General features: G+C 52.6%; 1 protein-coding gene across 1 annotated transcript in view; it reads left to right on the top strand.

Annotated features, from left to right (window-relative positions):
• Window positions 1-5,203: 5,203 nt before the first annotated feature.
• LOC8029713 (low-density lipoprotein receptor-related protein 2) overlaps window positions 5,204-19,831 on the top strand; it is a 239,990-nt gene continuing 225,362 nt past the window's right edge. The window contains exon 1 of the mRNA XM_042287297.1: window positions 5,204-5,368. Coding sequence (XP_042143231.1) covers window positions 5,287-5,368 — 82 coding nt within the window. The 5' untranslated portion in view covers window positions 5,204-5,286. The remainder of the gene's footprint in view (window positions 5,369-19,831) is intronic.

Below are 19,831 nucleotides of genomic sequence, written 5' to 3'. Positions count from 1 at the left end.
AAACTTGCAATTATTCTCTCATTCTTGTGCAGGGAAAAATGTTTAAACGAATTAATTATTTAAATACCCCAAAACCCATTAAAAGGCCCGCAGTTCAATATTTCCCATGACAATTATTTGTGCTAGAAAAGGCAGCGGAGAACGCACCAAATATCAGGACTGATTTTTTTTCAACAACTACAAATATCAGCCTGGATCGAACATGTATGTCACAAAATAAAGTTTCCGCGAACAACTTCTCTAACTAAATAATTACGATGTGAGACACACCTTGAGGGAAGAATCCAAAATCGATGACCTATACCGCGAAATTAAATCCAAAATAGAGCTTAGTTTCGGTTTTCGCACCAGAATTAAAACGTGCCTCCTGGCTAAATATTACGCTAAACACCGTTTTTGTTCTCGGGATAAAGAGTTGACCTGCGCTCATAACACCCTAGTTTCCTCGTATTACCAGAAATAATTGTGTCGCTCAGTGAAGCCAGCACACTAGACAGGCTCAACAGCGGCACGCTTCTCCGACCCTCACTATAACCGCCAGTTTGGAAAATGGGTGGCGCCACCCATAGCTAGTGGAGTCGCGAATAACTTGTCTTATTATCAGTGTGCGAGCGTAAACAGGAGCCTCCTCCGCATCCCTGTCCTCGGCGTTGGAGGGAATGCTGTAATCTCACGTCCAAGGCTGAAAATGTTCGAATGCAGTAAACGATAAGGTGGTATTTTTGTTTCCCCAGAGTGTTTGTAATGAGAGGGCGAACGTAAGTTACATATCACTCTTGAGACAGCACCCTGCGCTGTACCGCTACACCGTGTAGAAGCAATTTCTGCAAAACGTAATTGGTGTAAATTACAATGCATGGAATATATGCATTTATATGCATATGAATAAAATCAAATTTTCTGATTTCAAGCTGTTAAGGAGTAAGTAATTTTGATCTCAATATACCGCTCGAAAGGAAGGTGAGTAAAATGAGCTGGCGGATCCACATCAGAAAACACCGCGTCGTTCTTCATCAATACAGACCCGGCTGCAACATCACATGCACAAGCACCTACTACTCCAAATTAGAAATCAGTGGGTCCCAGGACACCAGGCATCAAGAAGGAACACACAAGCTCATCAGCTTAGCCGCGAACCAAATCCGAGTAGCCCCCTCACTTACACGACCCCAAACAAGAAAGAAAAATCCTTCACAAAGCCAGGCAACAAATTCTAAAGGAAAGACGCAAGGCCTCGACTCTCCTCTCATCTCCCTCACGAACTCACACAAGAGAAGAAACAACCCTCATTCGTAGAGCACAGGCAAATTTTATCCTCACCCAAAACTACATCCACTACATACACAAAACGCCAGGCTTCCCCTCCTGCCCTCATTGCGGAGGCAACCCAACCAACCAACATACGCTCTGGGAATGCATTGCATCTCACCAAAGCCGACAGCAATCACTCTCGCACCTACCCCCTGAACGTATACCAAGCAGCTGGGGGTAATGGACTTCTCCCTCTAGCCAGCACTTCAAAGGCTGTGGTGCCCTGCCCCCCCCCCCCCCCCCCCCCCCCTTGTCCACCACATTCGCAATGTGCTGGACGGGACGGAGACTGCCCCGACCGCATAAGCCCGGACTAGGGCTGGGATATGGAACACTCCATTTCCACAATAAAGTTTACTCTCTCTCTCTCTATCTCGGGTGCTTTCTCCGTGATCAAAAGAATCGTCTGCTATTTTCTGTCATCGCTGCTGTGTTTTCTTTTTGCCGCAGCCCAAGACCAAGCCAATCCGCGTAGTATCCAGGGGGATTATCCCGGCCGTTCCAAAATCAAGTCGAGGATCGTTTACGCGCGATGCCACGTGGTATTCGCTGACGTGGGAGATAGGTAACTCGGGTAAGATTTGGAACACAGCCTGGGTAATACCACGTGACATCGCGAGTAAACGATCTGCGACTCGATTTTGGAACGGCCGGAATAATCACTTGGATACCACGCAGATTGACTTTGTCTTGGGCTAAAAAAAAACAGCAGCGATGGCAGAAAATAGCTGGCGATCTCTTTTGATCGTGGAGAAAGCACACGAAGAAACGATAATATTAATGACGACGCGGTATTTTCTGAGGTGGCTCCACCATCTCCTTTTGCTCACCTTCCTTTTGGACTCTATATTGAGATCAAAATTATTACTCCCTTCAGTTAGACATCAAAATTATGATTTTATTAATCAGCGCGATCGGCTGTAAGTCTAGTCCAGGTGTTCTAAACGCTTATGTTCCATGCATCGTAATTTGCACCGATTACGTTTTGCAGGAAGTGCTTCCACACGGTGTAGCGGTACAGCGCTGGAGGCTTTCTCAACAGATATATGTAACTTACGTTCCCTTTGACGCGAATAAGATGACAAAATCAGAAAGAAAACTTCCAAACTGCTATAGATAATTTCTTAGGGAGGGAGATGGAGATGGGGAGGGGTTTATTGACTGATCATGTACTACATGCAATCTTCGAAGCTTCCCCTGCTTTTACAAGTGTTACTCTCTCATTACACACGCTCTGGGGGAAATAAAAATACTTCCACAGCATTTAGTGCGTCCGAACATTTTCAGCCTTGAACGTGAGAATACGGCATTCCCTCCAACGCCGTAGATGCGGAGAAGCTCCTGTTTACGCTCGCAGTCTGATAATGAGAACAAGTATACCTTCCCGGGGAAGGTGCACGGTCTGCATGTGATGCAGTCAATTCCTGCATTGAAAGCACCAAATCGCAATAACCACACATAAATGGCTGCAACTCATTCTTTGTTATTTCGAACGTCCGTCACCAAAGCCAACGGAGCAAGCGAGCTTTGACGGCTGTCAGTGCAGAAAGCTGACGGCGAACAAATCACGTGACATATTTACTCGATTTTATCCGACGTTACCCCCCGATTGAGGAGCGCAGCGGGAGTATTTACTCCGACGTAAACAACCCGCTTCTGGAACGCGAGCTCTGACGTCATTGAAACGCCACTGTACAAAACCTTTACACCGGAGTCGGATCGAGTAAATTTTGTAACACAGTCTTTCTGTTTGGGGAGTTTAGAGCCCCAGGGGCTCTAAGCTCGTCAAACAGAAAGCTGGGACCGAAGTTGACGGAGAGCACCAACTGGTTTAGCACGACGATGACTTCTCGCTTTTGTCGCCGGCATCCAGTCGGCGCGCTCCGCGAACTTTCGCCTCCAACTTTGACGAGTTTAAGGCACCTGGACTGAACCCATCAGGTACAATGAAGTCTCCGTGATCCGGTGCTTATTTCCTGCGTGATTGGTTTAGTCGGTGATACGAAACCCATAAAGATAACCAGCGACGTGACGATGCACTTTTGGCACTGCTTGATTGCATCCGTCGAATCGTAGCGGTCGAAGTATGACTCACCGCACATTTGGACTGCGGATGGCATGGTCCGGGGTTCGATTCCTGCCAAGCTCCCTGGTGAATCTCTCTGGTTTCTATTAATTGCTCCCCGTTAGGATTCTGTACGAATTATTATGACCAAATACGCCTTCTGTATGATCCAGATTAATATGCATTGCCTTCCACCGGTTATGCATCCTTTATGTTGCCTCGGCCTGCGCGTAACGTTTTTAAATGCCATTTCTTTCGACATTTCCTGACACAAATTTAGCGGGCCTGCGACGGTCTTTCGTGGTGTCGTCATACTTTCCTCGGGGATCTCACCCCTCAAATACATTAGGTGTCAAAAGAGTGCGAGGCCAGTCACGTTCGCGCTAACAGTGTCACGCACTGTGCATAGCAATAAAACAACCGGTGTCCCAGGGCTCTGCCTGGATCGGGCCTCCGGTCACTTTGGACCACGTGTGTCAGCACAACGAATTCGTAAAATAGTTTGTTGTTGGGCGAGTTGGTGAACGTTTGGATTCATGGTTTTGCGCAAAAAAGACGGACACAAGAGAGAGAGAAACAAACACGAGCGCAACTTACAACTGTATTGAGGAAACCTTTAGAAAACATACAGATATATCCTCGACTTCAATGCGTCCACGCATGCGTCGTGTCACTATCACACGCTCGTCACAGAAACTTATCAAGGAAGCGTTTTTCAGCATATATACAAACTTATCGAGGTATCGCTCACACATAGGTCGCCTTTCTTTTTGATAAAGAAGGCTTCCAACAGCTCACGTGCTTTTTGTCCCTTACTTCCACCCAAAATTGCAGTATCAGAAAAACGTGGCTCACACAGTTTCTGCAGTGTGCACGCAAATGTTCCCCGTCATTGGTCTTTAAATTTTGAGCATGCTCCCTGAGACGGTCGTTGGCACACCTCCCCGTTTGCCCCACGTATGTCTTCCCACACTTGAGCGGGATTTCATAGACGACTTCTGTTTTGCAGCCAACAAACGGCCTGGCATGCTTTGTGCTGCATCCTCGCTTCTGTCTGCCTTCTCCAGTAATGCGGGGGCAGAGTTGGCCGAGTTTTGTAGGAGCTGTAAATACGATTGGCGCCCCATATCTGTTCGCAACCTTCTTGAGGTTATGCGAGAGTTTGTGCACGTATGGTACCGCTTCAGGCCTCACATTCCTCGGTGTTGACTGCATCCTTTTTCCAGCAGTGTGTCCCTTCACTCTTTGTAGGTCTCTCTTGTGTCCGTCTTTTTTTTTTTTTTTTTTTTTTTTTTGTGCAAAACCATAAATCCAAACAACGAATTCGGTTCGGGCAAGGAACAGATCTGGTTGCGCTTCCACGAATGACACAGATGGGCACGGCTCGGGCCGGGTCAGGGGGCAGGAGGAAAGCGGGCCATTCTTTCGGCCCAAGCTCGATTCGGGCCGCTACCGCTGCCTCCGCGACAGCCGCGTGTCGTCCCGCTGGTGTCCGTCCGGACAGCGGAGAGGGCAGTAGTCCGAACGAGGACTCGGTTGTCCGGCCTCCCGAATTCCCTGGGCCACTAGCTTACAGGTGGAGCGACCGGCGACCAGGCCCACCGGCGTCCGAACCCTCTCCGAACCCCCCAGTCCGAGCAGGGTGGCGAACTCGGCCAAAGCTCGGCGGCGACGCGCACCAGCGGCGGGGCCAGTAACCCTTGCCGGTCAACTCACCGACAGCGGGCAACGTTGGGAGCACGTTGGGAGCGACGGCGCGGCGGCGGCGGCGGCGCGCATGCGCGGCGCTCCACGCGGCGCGCAGGCGCACTACGCCGCCCCGAGGCCAGTCAAGCTGGTATCCGCCGAGTTGCCGCTCAGTCTTGAATCTGCTCATCGGCTGCAGGATGAACTGATGCGCGGCCGCCGAGATGGGCTTTTCGGATAAACGCCTCTTGGAGACCCTGTGCCTGCTGCTGTGTGTGGCACTAGCCTCGGATTCTGCGGAAGTAGGTAAGTGTCACCCGGAGCCGGAGCGACCGCCGCGTTCCGCTGCCCGATCCTGGCACGTTGTTACCTCCGCCGTGTCACCCGGCCGCGGGGCCGACGCTTGTGGTGGGACACGCGTCACTGTGCACGGAGGCGCCAAACTTTCGCCACCCGTTTTTTCGGACACCGGCAACAACGTGGCAGGTCCAGGAGCGGTCGTGGCGAATTCCCGAGCGTCGCAAGCCGGCTGCGTGCCGCTTGCCGGCGCGCGAGCTCGCCGTCACCGGTGGTCAGTCAGCGCCGATGCGCCCAGGGCCCGGCGGCGTCAGCTCCCGCCGTGCACTTTTGCCGTGTTTGTGTGTGTGTGCGATTGCGCGTGCCACCTGAGAGGCCGATCCGAGGCACCGGGCGTCCGAAAGCGCCGGTTGCCATCGGCTCTCCATGAAGTGAGTGCTCATCGTACGGGCTCCACGTCGGCACTTGGCGAAGCCGAGGAACACGTGATGCCCGTGCGAAGGCCTTGGGGTGGGGGGGGGAGGGGGGGTCATTGGTGATGGTCGCGGCTACGGGATCCTTTTTTTTCCCTTCGCCCACGTCCTAACGCCACGCGTCTCGATACCTGCGGCCAGTGACTCCGCGGTCCCACGGGGCTTATCTGCGGCCGAGAAGGATTAGCCTTGGTATGGAGTTGTACCGGTGTGCAGTGGTGCCGGACTGCCGACCGTTTAGGCACATCGTGGCCTTCAAGCGTGAGCCGTGCCGTGCCCTCCGGGGACGACTCGTGTTGTCTCCGGTTCCTTTGGCATGCCGACCTTCGGATTGGACCGATCGTGAAGCTGCCGTGGCCCTCCGAAAGGGTTCACCGCTTCATGCTTCAGGTGTGCTCACGCCGGCCGATGTCGCGACGGGTCTCGGACGGCGCGTGGCGCTCGACGCTGCGCGAGGGTTCGACGTGCGCCAGAGCCGTACGTTTCCCGTGGGCGTGGGGGGAATAAATGATGGCCGGCCTGATCGGCTGGTTGGCGGCCGCGTGGAGCGGAACTGTGATGCTTGGGTGACCGCCATCTTTCTTTCCTGCTCTCCTTCGGGACTCCAAGGCGCACCTCGATGCACGCGGCGAACCGCCCGTCGACGGGGGCGGCGCGCTTTCCGCGTCTACCTGTACCCGCCGCGACGTGCACCGCGTGCCGGAATGCGGGCGCGCCCTTTCGTGCGGGGGGGCCCGAGCACCGGCACTCGGACCCCGCCGCCGGAGCCATTGGGGCTCCCGAAGAGCTCTGCACACGCAACGTCCGGTCGGTCTAACGAGGCTGTCAGCTCAGGGCTTGGACTCCGGGATGGGAGAATAATGGACCTCGGAGTGAGTCGTCCCTCAGTCCCTAAAAGGCCGGTGCGCACATGCAGCGTACCGCTGAATCTACCCTTTCTTTTTTAGTGCCGAATTCAGTGCTGTCCTTAAAGTGCAGCATTTTGCCCGCTAAGACTCCTCTTCCCTCGTTGCAAAACCGCGGTTCAACTCTGCAGCGAGTTCAGTCGGTTCAGTTCCGCGAAGACAGTGTGTGGGTGTGCTGGTTAGGAAGCCGCGTCCTCCGCTATTTTAATTTCCTCGTCCCGGTGTTCATTCCGTGAAAATAAATTTTATGAGATCCCCAGGCCTTCAAACATATCGCCCCATTCGCGTTGTTCTCAAATTGGAATAAGTGACCGGAACCATACCCCCGACACATCTTCGCAACCTCCCGGGCACGAAACACGAGACGACGCCACTGAAGCCAGTCGCTTCTGCTAGATCAGTAACTGGATATTGCGCTAAGAGATGGAGACGTCAGTCGGTGCATCGGTGCTGAGCTCGGGCTTCATGGGCGCTCAACCGGGCGCTGTTTCCAGCTCCAAGTTAGCGCTGCGCCATGTGCTCGAACGGGTCGTTACTAGGAAGGAGGACGTGGTTGGTGCCGTCGACCCTGTTGTTGCGTTCGAGGTTCATGTCGTCCACATCTCCGGTGCCATTCGCGAGTCTCGCACGCCTAGGTTGAGCATTTATTTCGTGGTGGCGCGCGCCGTTGGCGAGCGCGTGGGGAGGCCGCCGAAGCTCCGCGATCGGCGGCCCGCTCACGTCCCCGGGCCGGCCAATGGCGACGCGGAAAGCGGCGGTCCTCGGCTGGATTTGGGAAGCGAGTCGGCCTGCTTCCAGGGCTGCCGGGGGGTTTCGCAAGCGCGGAGCTTGTCGGCTTCGCCCGCTCCGCGTGTAGCGCTTCCTCGGCCGGGGATGCACGATCTCGCCCGGAATCAGGTTAATGGATGCGAACCGGCCAGTTCTCGAGGACGACTTGCCCGCTGGACGGCCGTCCCGCCGCGCAGGCACGCCCTTTGTTGCGGCGCCCCCAGCGGGGTTCTCGCGGCCCGCAGACGACTCCCGTGTCGGGGACGTCTCGGGAGAGGTCGGGTCTTCGGTTGCCTCCCGCCGGGCCCCCGAAGGGCCGCGACAACGACGGGGACGCCGCACGGCACTCCCCGGACGTCGGATCTGGGCGTCGGGAACGACGGCGTCGTCTCGGCAGAGGTGCGCGGTGGACGCGCGTGGGTACGCGGGCGGGCCAAGGTCGTCGCTGTCGTTCGCGACCGTCCACGGGCTCCCCGAGGGCTCTGCCGAGGAACCTGTTGCGGACTCCCGGTCGCGTTCCCCCCGGACGGAATGTGCCGGTGGGGGCCGCCGGGCGCGCTGCGAGCGGAAGGGCCGTCTCTCTCCGTCCGACCTGTTCGGCCAATTAGCATGCGTAATTGGCGACCTCGCCAGGGGTCGATGCCGAGGACGCGATCTTCGCTCACCCCGACGCTGCCTGACCCAGATGCGAGAAAACGCTGCTCCCAAAGTGCGCGCGGACCGTCCGGACCCGCCAGTTTCTCTGGCCGGCTTTAAAGGGTGGCGAACGGCCTTTCGAGAAAGCGCTGTCCGCCAAACTCCGGGCGCCTGTCCTTTGGGAGTGCTCAGCGCCCGAAGGTAGGACCAGTTTCGAGCTGCCTTAGTGGTCGTTGCACACGTTGCTCTCCATGCCGTGGCTCGGAAAAGGCACGCAGACGCGCAACGGAATGTCGGTCCTTCCTTCTCGCGCAGTCTCGGGCTCAGCATGTTGTCGGAGTTCATTCGGTCGTCCCTTAGCGTCCGGGGCAGAGACCCCCTGCTCTAGCCAAGCCCTTTTCGAGCGGTGTCTGGACGTGCTGCCCAAGCCGCGGTCGCAGTGCCCGGCGCCCGTGCGACCAGCGCCTCCGGCGGCTGCCGTCAAGGGCACGGCGAGAGCGGACCGGTTTGGACGGTGTCTCGCCGGCGCGCTTCCTGGTACAGTTCTCACGCGCAGCCTCGCGGACGTCGCCGCGGCGGACCCTTGCTCGGAGCGGCGCTTCTGCGCGCGGCCTGCTCATCTTGCTCGCCCCGCGCGGGCCTCCGCGAAAGTGGCCTCCGAAATCACGCGTGGTCCGCAGTGTGCGGAACGGGGTGCTCGAGGCGCTTCGCTATTAAGAAACGAAAAATCGAGTTGTTTCAGAGAGCGTGGTTGGATGGTGTACGGATCTGTTCTAGGCATCGGTCGGTGGCTCGCGACACCCGTCGAATGTTCAATCTAGTTTTTGTTTTTATGAAAGAAAGCGCTCAGCGGCGAAAGTTGACCAGGGCCGGTTGACTAGAAACAATGTTGCGTCGAACAACCATACGCGAATTCGTGTCTCAAGCGCTCGCGCTAGAAAGGCACGCGTCAAAGCTAAACGCGTGCGTGCTAGCCCGCGCTTTTAGGTTTGCCTGCAGTATTAGCTTATGGGTGAACGGAGTTTAGTCCTTTTTCACGAGGGCGCCGCCATCCTGAATATCGTCACTTCCAGTATGGGCAAAAATACTGTTTTGCCGTCGCCACGCCAATAGAATACACATAGGATATAAGCGTAATCGTCACCCATTCTCGTTTTGCCTTCCCTCTATTTCTTTACTGTGTGCAGGTTACAATGTTTTATTTTTTCGTCGCCCATACCCGATATGCCTACCAGGTGGCTGGGGACAAGAGTAAACGAAAAGAGGTCTATAGAACGTCGGCCGACGCCAGAAGCACGAGACCTTGGCTTTGAAAGGTTCGTCCGCAGAACGAGCGCTTGCGCTAGAAAGGAATGTGTCAAAGCCAGGAGCGCGGGCTAGCTCGCGGTTGTAGCTTTCGCTGCAGCACTTCTGAAAATGGTGTATTCCGCCGATAAATTTGGGGCTGGTTTGGATCGCATTTCGATTGGCATCTCGTTGTGCTCGCAGGTGTGAGCAAACACTGGATGCGCTAAGAGCACGAGCGTATATGTCGTCTAACCTACTTTCGAACATGGCCTCCGTTACCTTCCGTCGTGCTTTGGACTCGCGTTCTCAGGAACGCCCAAGTGTATCGAAGGTAGAAATCTTGCGCTTGAGACAGCATCAAATATGGCGAAAGCACTTATAGGGTCGGGAGCCCTATAAGTGTGCGGTCTTTCAGAATTTTCGGCAATTTGTTTCTTTTTGATCTAAGATTGTTGATAAGAGATCAACTTCTGCAGTGGAGTGGTATATGTTGAAATAGTAGCCTTGGTTCGACTAAAACGTCTTAAAACTTTTTTTTTTGTTTGATTCAGATTGAATGCCAGATTCTATTGCCCATCAGACTTAGATAAATGTTAGTTTATTTCTATCCTTCATTCTTCACGTCGATAATATTGACAGTCGGAGGGACAAAGTTCGTCTAACATTTCAGGATTATAGTATCTTTCAAGTTTGGGCTTGAACAAGACTGCAAATAAAACGGGCGTAGGGCACGATAGACTCTCTAGGATCTATTGTTTTATTGGATATCCACCGAAGCTGATTTGCCGATTAATCGGGAAGTGAAATCCAGCCGTTTTCTTAAATTTATAATGGGAAGCACCACTGAAGTGGCACCCCAATCTCAAGTGGGCCGAAGGCCCGCTTCAGACGGGGCGATTTCGCCCAGCAACTTGACGTCGCAACACCAGCAACACGGGCCGCCCGCGTTCACATGGAGCAACCGAATTGCTAAGACTTGCCATCATCATCATTCAATCTGATTTTTGTTGCACTATTTAGACGCACAGCTACATGCTAAAAACATGTTTTTATACATTTACACTGCGTTTATAATACTAACTCTTCTTTCGAAAACAGTTTTTCAAAAACGATCCATTTCAAACCAGATCCAAGTCTGTAGTTGTCATTATCATCACCACCACAGGGGTATCACGTGAATATATCGCAACCCTGATTGGCTGCTGCCGCTTCAAACGTCTCCGAGTTGTCCAAGTTGCTCGTCCGTTTCGAGCCGGACCCGATCTCAGCAATTCGTGTCGATCTAGGGAAAGCTAGGGAACAAGCCGCCAGCAATCCCGACATTGCTGGAAAAGTTGCTCCGTCTGAAGCGGGCCTAAGGCAAGTTGCCAGCTAGCTATATTGGCTTTTTCCTTTGGTTGCAAGCAACTGTCAGAAGCTTGTGGAAAAGCTTAGGAAAGTTTTCATGGATGACCGAGGAGAGTGCGTGTCACCAAGGGTGTCCTCGTTGGGAGCGGGTGTTCCTCGGGAGGATCGGACTGGGGGGTGTTAAAGGGGCCCTCCGGAGCGTTCTGCGATGGTCTATTTATGACGGTAACTCAATCTACGGGCCCTAAGGATCCTAAAATTCATAAGATTACGGTCATGCGCGGCCAATTTCCCTATTAAAATTGCTATCAAAGTCCCCGGCTCGCTTTTTTTTCCGAGATGACCCCGGAAAATGGGAGGGGCATCTCTTTACGCGTCAGCCCATAGCAAGCGAAGGATTCCGGCTTCACTGTGTGTCACCAACGCGGCCGACCGCCGACGCGCGGAGGAATCTCTCGAACAAGCGCAGACCGTCGTCAAGGAGCCCGGACTTCGTGCTCGGCAGTCGTCGTTCATGGCACCGCACCGTCGCGCTGCTACTGCAATACGCAGTCGCATTCCACAGATGACAAGGAAAAGTTTGACTCGTTGACGTAGAAAGATCGCCAAGCTGGCTTCGGAGTCGGGATTCACGGGAAGAAGGAACGCGTATCCCGCCAACGCACGCCTGCACACGCCCCGGGAAGCAGACGACCCGACGCGCCGACGCATCACACCCTAGCAACGACATCACACCCTAGTGTCGTACATGTGTTGTGTAGGCGCGTGTGTGCGCGTGTTGACGGGGAGAAGCGATGGTACAATGACGGCGCTGCCCAATGACGAAAAGGAACGCGAACCGTAAAAAAACATACACACACACATACTTTCAGCATTTGGGTCTCCCCCCACTGTGGTCCCTCTCCCTACCCCCCAGCAAGCTTCCAAAAAAACAAAAACATTGGTGCTGAAAAAAAAAAAGTGATGGCCGGCGTGGCTTGCTTCGGCCTGCCTTGTAAACTCGAATTCACGGCCCGTATCCTGCCCGGGCCCTTCATGAATGTAGCCGTAAAGCCAGAGCCCTTCCCGCGGGTCGGGCCGGCCCGTGCAAATCTCTAGGTGAAGTGACATTGCCATCCGTTTTGTGAGAAAGCATGTCCGGTTTGTACGTGTCTTTAGCGAGCAGGACTTCTCGCCATCCTTGGCTCGCGTACCTGTTCTCCTCGCTTTCTTGCCGGGAGAGGGCACTCGGTTCCATTTTACCGCGTTCTCGAGTTTACGGCGAGCACTGCTCTGCTACATCGGTTCGAGCTTTATTCGGGTCCACGTGGAGGCGAGGCGGGCTCTGTTGCCGAAATAAGAGTTTTAGTAGATCGTTCCGGGGGGGGGGGGGGGGGGGGGGGAGAGGAGGGGAGGGGAGGGGAGGGGGGGAGGGGAGAGAGAGAGAGAGGAGGAGGAGGACACCTCCGATAACGGTACCCGATAAAAGGCGGTAGCGGAGTTTCGGGTATCGTTCTTGGACTCATCGGAATGATCTTCTAAAACTCTCTAATAGACCGATTTCGGAGCCAGTTTGATTACGCTGCCGCCATGCATCGTGGGAACCGTCTTCCTGCACGCGCGTGCTGAGGGTCTGCGGGTGCAGAGCACGAGGCGGCACGAGCTGTCTCGTGCACTGACGCCTGCCTCCTACAGTTGTGGCGGCATCACGCATGCGTGGAACGCTTGGTGAGATCGGTCTATTCCTACTGAATGACCGTTTTGTTCAGGCCTCAGAGTCATCCTTCACCCGAATCGCGCTCTCTGATGCTCTTTTGGGGGTTTCCTTGCGGGCAATTTCTGGCCCACCTCGCTAACTTTTGACGGCTATCGTGTACTCTGTGCGGGCGAATCCCTTCTCTACAAACCAGCGCGTTTGCCCACAAAAGCTGTGGTCACTGCGGCTGCGCGGGGAACTCGTTATCCGGCCCATGCGCCCTTTCACAGTTGCGTGACGCCCGAAACACGACGATGTCAAGATTTCCCTCGTCACCGACTGCCGCTGTCCCTTTTGGGGCGGAGCGTCGCCCAGCTGGCGCCTGGACACCGACGGCTCGCGGGATGTGTGGACGCGCTGCGTGCACAGAGCGACGCCGCGTCCGCCTGCAGACTATACAGGACACTTCGTTTTGTCCAGACTGCAGCCAACGCTACGAACTGATGGCACCAATCAGACAGCGTCAAAAGGGCACCCTCATTTTGCTCGTCATGGTTTGTGCGTGTTCTGTCACCGCTGAACCGATCATGAGCAAAAATGGCCCAGTGACTGGTGCTTTTGGCACTGCTTAATTGGTCCCAATAGCTCGTAGCGTACTGTGTCTGGACTGGAGCTAAACCGAAGTATAGCCGGACATCGGCGCGCGAAGAAACGTTTCTTCGGCAGCTTGTGCGGCCGACGAGCGTGCATAGAACCCCGCTTTTACGGCCGTTTGTCGGAAAACTTGACACTCCAAAGTGGACTGTCCTGACCACCACGATGTAAGCAGACCTGTGAACGACAGCGACGCCTCTTCTTTTTCTTCATAACGGGTAGCTTGCCAACCACTCGTATTCGCGACTCCATGCAAAACAGACGGCACCTAGTGGGGAAAAGCACTGAATTGAACGATACGGGTCATTTCACGTTTTCTGCTCGTTTCTTGTGGCTTCTGTGATTACAGGTTGGCGCCATGGAACAGTTGTTCCGGTGGCTCTGTTATTGTCGTATAAACGTGCTGCCCAGGTCGTTCTGAACGCAACCTACGCTACCGCGTGAACCAGACATTGATTGGGGAGTTTTTGTAGATCGTTTTCGCCGTCCCGCAAGGCCCTCCGCAACCCGCTACGATAGCGGGAATTTCACAGTCAAGGCAATCGGCGCGCAGGCGCAGTAGCAACTTCTTCGTTGCGGAACGCTTAGCGGAGGGGGCAGCGCGGTCTACGAAAACTCCCTATTAGCGAGTTTTAGTAGACCGTGTTACCCCCTTCGCTAAGCCCCTCCGCTACCCGGAACTCTACAGCCAAGGCCATCGGCGCGCAGGCGCAGTGGCGGTTTCTTCGTAGCGGAGGATTAGCGGAGGGGGACGCGGTGTACTAAAACTCCCTATTGTGCGGGTATCAACGTTCATCAGCACCACCATTTTTCCATCGCTTCCCCGAACAAGGTTAAACCTTTGGAGGCTCGCTCACACCAACACATCGCCGCAGGTTTGAAACATATTGAACACAAATCGGGGCAAACCATTGTGTCCAGTGCTTGCCTGCCGAAACCCAAGCGTTGTGCGTTCAGCGGGTACGTGTCATTGCACGACCTGTCTAAGACCGCCATACTTGCCCGGTAGTGGCGACCCCTAAGGTCGCTGGAGTCAGGAATAGGGGTTGCGACCTTTGAGGCCAACATTCCTCGGTGGAGCGTGCCGTATGTACCGATTTCCGGGGGATGGCGTATCTTCGAGGAATCGCGCTGCTGGCGAGCTGGGCGAGCGCCGTGCTCGCCATTCGGCTCTGGAGTATACGACACGGCTGCGCGATGCCCAGGCTCGGGCGGCCCCGACGGGCGTCCGAAGTTCCAGACCTGTTCTGCTAAACTCCGCTGCGAATGCGTTCCACCTGACGGCCGTGCTTTTTTCGGCGACCATTCGCGTCGTTACAACGGGTAGCAATGCGGCGCTTTCTGTACGCCGAGGAGGGACGCCGGGCGAGATGCTGTCGCTCAAGGATGTTTTCTGGCAGACTCGCCGCGTCCGTGTGTGGCCCTGACTGGAAGCCTCGCTCAGAGGTCTCCGGTTGAGAAACCGTCGCTGCGATCGTGCAAAACGACAGCCCTAGAAGTCGAGACATGCCTCCGGACACCGAGGTGCTCCTCCAAACCATCCGTGCATGGGTAATTACGGGAAATTAGAGCTGCTCCTTCAGCGCGATTATCGGCGGAGTGAGCCAGCGAACTTTCATTCGTCAGGATTTTCCCAGCAAACTTGACCTTAAAGTTCTTGGAATGCTCGATTCACTTTGATCCTACGGATGAAATTGCTCTGTACACATAATCTGTTGGTTTCGCTCTCTATTCCACTATCCTGCTGCTCTTTTCAATTTTTCTGTGATGCCGGATCTCTGGACGGGTTCGTATATTTTATTTATTTATTTGAATACTGAGGGCTTTTCCAGGGCCCCTGCAGGTCACGACAAAAAAAGAAAATGAATTGTAGTAGAGCACTGCGAACACGGAAAGCAAGAAATTTTTCCACGTCATCTTATGCATAAGTACACACAGTATACATAATGATGAAAACAGAAAACCTTCAGCAACATAGCGTAGAACTTGCTGGTGCACAAGCTGTATATAAGAAGCATTAAAACAATAATAGTACCAACTACAAGAGCAATATATAAGCGACAAAATAATGTAAAAAAAGTGTGCAGTTAGTTTTCAGCGCTCCAATACCTTGTTTATGATGACAATACACTTTCCGTGAAGAATATAAGAAGTTATCTGTCAGGCCTGTTGGGCGAGCGGTTGTGCTTCGGTAACGAGTTCTTCCGGGAGTGAATTCCAATCTTCAGTGGTTTGGATGGAGTACGAACATTTGAACATGTCATAATTACTGCTATATGAACTTACATTTTAATGTGGTTAATTTGACATGCATGACCATGTGGCGTTTTATGAACAAAAAGTAAGGGCGCAAACGAGCTGGTGTACATTGCACATGGTTGAAAAAACCCCGAGACTGCGGGTAAACGACACAACACTAAAGTCTCTAAAATAGACTTTTTAGTGTTGTGTCGTTTACCCGCAGTCTCGGGGTTTTTTCAACCATGGCGTTTTATATGATCGCGCTTTTGGCTACACGTTTCCTGCCGTTGGCCAGCCATTTAATACATTATGCTCTAGAAAGGAACTCAATTCATTACATTAGTAAATTAACTTTTCCGTAGAGTAAAGAATTAGACGACTCGGCACGCGGAGATCTTGGGTTGTGCGGCGGCCAGCAGTGTTTTTGACTGTCAGTGCATGCGGTGGTTTCCAATCTCCACGGGGTGTTTTTCTGCTAGGATTTCTTTCTTTCCTTTCCAAAGGGAGTGCCATCGAGGCGTGTTCTTGATATCCAAGGAGAACAATCGCATTCCGACGTCAATAACCTGTCTGGAACGTTTGAAGCCGTCCGGGGTATACGTAGCACTTGCAACACCAAACACGAGCGTCGCACTGAGCATGCCGGAGAGCTGGCAACGCCACTGCCCACTTGGACTAATTCGTTGGGCGATAATTTTTGAGCACGGCTAAGCTGTCGTATGCTGTCTGTTTCACCAGCTACCGACAAGAAAATTTAGAAAAGGACTCTGCAAATACTGAAATTGGAATAATATTGTCGACCACGGGCGGGTGCCACAGTACGATTGAATAGGTGCAGTTATCAATCTGATTACATGAAATGCACTTGTGAAACTTTCAAACATTCCCCTTATTTGTTACCTTCCAAATACAAATTGTTTTCCGGATATGCTGTAGCTACTGTTGGAAGTCTTAAAACCAAATTCTTCTCCGCAATACTGAAACGAATGCCCTAGTTAACACAGGCACACTTGACTGCACTTACGCTTGACCTCCTTACCACACCAAAGACATTTACATCTCGCTAGTTACTCGACCGCCGCATAGAGGGCGCTGGCATACTTGGTACCATTGGGTGACTTCAAATTGGTTAATTTCGGTTTTTGCGCGCTTTTGGCTGTGTTGACGTTCTGTCATTCGCTTAATTTTGGGATACAATTGTGGTCCCCCTCGACCTCTCCAATCAGTGCTGCGGGAACCACAATTTGGGAACCGAAATCTTTGTTACATGGGGTGCTATAGATCGCAGCTAATTACCGTCTGGGCACCTTGGCAGGGATTTTTATTTTTGTCTCATAGCTGCGTCTTTCGTTCGCGTATTTTTCGTGCGTTTTTCTACGGTCTGGCGATAATTGATTTTCGTATTTATTTCTAACAGCCGGGAGTCTCTCTTTGAATTCTACTTGTTGCGTGATACGAAAATGTACGAATGAATAGTGAAAAAAACTGCGAACGTCGTGTTCACGTCAGCGTTGCATGGTGGTAACTCGTTACAAGCAACGACGTTACCGGTAACGCGTTACCTTTTTCGGTAACGTGTAACGTACTCGTTTCTTTTTTAAAACAGTAGTGTTTTAGTCGATCGTTCTGTCACTCCCGCTACGCTATCCGCAATCCGCTACGACCTCCGCTATATGTAGCGTAGCGAACCGCCATTTCAATTTTTAGTAGAACGTTTGCAACCCGCTACCGATCAAAGCGTTACAAAAACTAACGCAACGCCACTTGCGGCTCTTTCAGAAACTAAGGCTTGCGTTAAACAAAGGTTTGTAAATCAATTCTTTGAAATTTTTTTATTAACTTCGCTGTTTTAATAGAATATTCTTTCTTTATCGAATAAAGTGCTAATCTTTGCGTCTTTTTAAAGTACATAATTATGTTTGTACTTAAATAAAACTGGGGGGACGGCCAAGCCGATCCGATACGAGTCGAACGCTTTTGTTGTAAGCACCCCCCCCCCCCCCCCCCCCCCTCCCGAAACGCCCCCCTCCTCCGAAACAAAATCCTGGCTACGTGCCTGGCCAAAGACATCGGAGGAATTTTCAAAAATTAATGGCAACATCCGTATCTCCTCTGCTTCTGTCGTTGCAATCGGTCTTTCTTTCCTCAATTCACTGTCCACCGAAAATGAAAAGCATCGAAAGTCCCTAAAATCCGCCTGCTCGCTCGCTTCCTTGGTCGGTTCTCTCCTCACAAAAGCGGCCGAGCAAGAGGCTGCAACCTTCGCTCACAACACCACAAATTGCGAAGCTTCTTTTTGTCTATTTTTTCCCTCCGTTGTTGTATTTAGCATGTTCGCCATAAATAACTACCTGTTGCACTTTTGGAGCGGCTTTGTTTCGGCTGCTTCTCGCGGCAGCAAGATGTAACCCGCATCTCAGAGCTGCGATCGCGAAGCTGACAGACCGGACAGGTGCGGCGTGGCGGCCATCTTGAATTGCGTCCTTCGCGGCTCTCCCAATTCTCGCCAAGACTCAATAGGGAGTTTTCTGAGATCGCGTTTCCCCCTCCGCTAAGAAGCCGCTGATGCGCCTGCGCGCCGATGGCCTTGACTGTAGAGTTCCGGGTATCGTAGCGGGTTGCGGAGAGCGTTGCGGGACGGCGAAAACCATCTACGAAAATTCCCTTTTAGGGAGTTTTCGTAGACCGCTTTTCCCCCTCCGCTAAGCCCTCCGCAACAAAAGGGAGTTTTCGTAGATCGTTTTCGCCGTCCCGCAAGGCCCTCCGCAATCCGCTACGATAGCGGGAACTCCACAGTCAAGGCTATCGGCGCGCAGGCGCAGTAGAAACTTCTTCGTTGCAGAACGCTTAGCGGAGGGGGCAACGCGGTCTACGAAAACTCCCTAAAGAAGCAGTTACTGCGCCTGCGCGCTGATAGCCTTGGCTGTAGCGTTCCGGGTAACGTAGCGGGTTGCGAAAAGCGTTGCGGGACGGTGAAAACGATCTACGAAAACTCCCTATTCTCGCGAGACCCACGCTAGGGCACCGCACTACGCGCGCTACGTTTCTCGCAACTTTAGTAAAATAGCGCGCCTCGGCAGCTCCGCTATTTTTCCGCTAGCATCGCACATGCGCAGTATATCCGTAGCGGGGGTGCGAAAACAATCTACTTAAACTCTCTAGTAACGGGTAACTTATTTCGAGTAACGGGTAACGGATTTACGTTACTCATTACTTTTCTTCCCAAGACTTAAAAAAAAAAAAAAGAAAACGCTTCAATTTTTTGTGTGTGTTTTTAGGCTCCGAGCGAGGGATGTGAATTTGAGTATTCAGATGAAACCGTAAAAAAATATAATAATAATGTCCAGCTTCTGCATGAACATAATGTTTCTCGGAATATGGCGCTTATGCATATCTGTAACGTCCAAACAGTAAAGCCTGTTGGTTAATATTAAAAGTAACGTGCATTACTTTTTATTGGTAATGCGTTCCTTTTTAAGTAACGTAGGACGGTAACGCAATACTTTTATTTGCAAGTAACGAGTAACGTATAATTCGTTACCCTTTTTCGGTAACGCCTACAACACTGGTTCACGCAAAGTGTGTCGCGCGGTGTACGGTTGCAGATCAACAATTAAATTCGCGCGTAATTGGTACCCGCCAACTGGGGCCCCTCGTTGACGTTCCCTGGTCTCGGGAGAAGCTCGACGCAGTCGCTGTCGGTTACACGCAGACCGCTGAGATGATGACAGCTTATACGCCACGCGGTCGGGAGGAAATCGTGCGAGGCCTACTTGCGCAACCACGACCGACGCGATGGAATGGTGCTTGACGCGTCGGAACCGATCGCATCCACTCGCCCCTTAACGGGCGATTCACACACTTGCGTTGAGTCCGACCGATTGCGTTCGGACGCCGGCGATCGGCGTTCGATTCCCTTCAGGCAGTGAGTAGAGATGAAGGCAGCTAAACCCTTTCTTTGCGTCTACCCACCATCCTTCCAATCGGAGCTCTGCGCTCTGACGTCTCCTCTCCCTCATATTCTACCTGTGTAGTTTAGGGATACTGTCCCTGTGCCAGACACGTCAACAGTAAGCAGGCTTGTACACGTTACTCGAAGAAAACAAAAAATACAATTACTCTCGGTTGAAAGTATTCAATTGGATTGCTCAAGTACTCGAGAAGAAAAGTAATTTGCCGTTACTTGAATAAAAAGTAACCGTTACTTTTCCGATTACTTCAGCGATTAGCAGCGAGTTTTAGGGAACCGTTTTTGCACATCCGATACGGTACGATGGACCCTCCGGTACCAACTGATCATGCGCTACCACAGAAGACTGGCGCATGCGCAGTTGGTACCGGCGCCCATCGTACCGAATCGGGTCTGCGAAAACGGTTCCCTAAAACTCTCGCGTAACGACATTCTTTTCTGCCGGTTTGAAAACGGGACTGATCGTACTTACTTTCCATTATCGGACTACACAACCGATTTATAAACTGCTTATCG

Source organism: Ixodes scapularis, unplaced genomic scaffold, assembly GCF_016920785.2.
Source record: "Ixodes scapularis isolate PalLabHiFi unplaced genomic scaffold, ASM1692078v2 PGA_scaffold9__187_contigs__length_104089568, whole genome shotgun sequence".
NCBI classification, from domain to species: Eukaryota; Metazoa; Arthropoda; class Arachnida; order Ixodida; family Ixodidae; genus Ixodes; species Ixodes scapularis.
The sequence above is the reverse complement of the archived record's forward strand: the minus strand, read 5'-3'. Positions and strand labels throughout refer to the sequence as shown.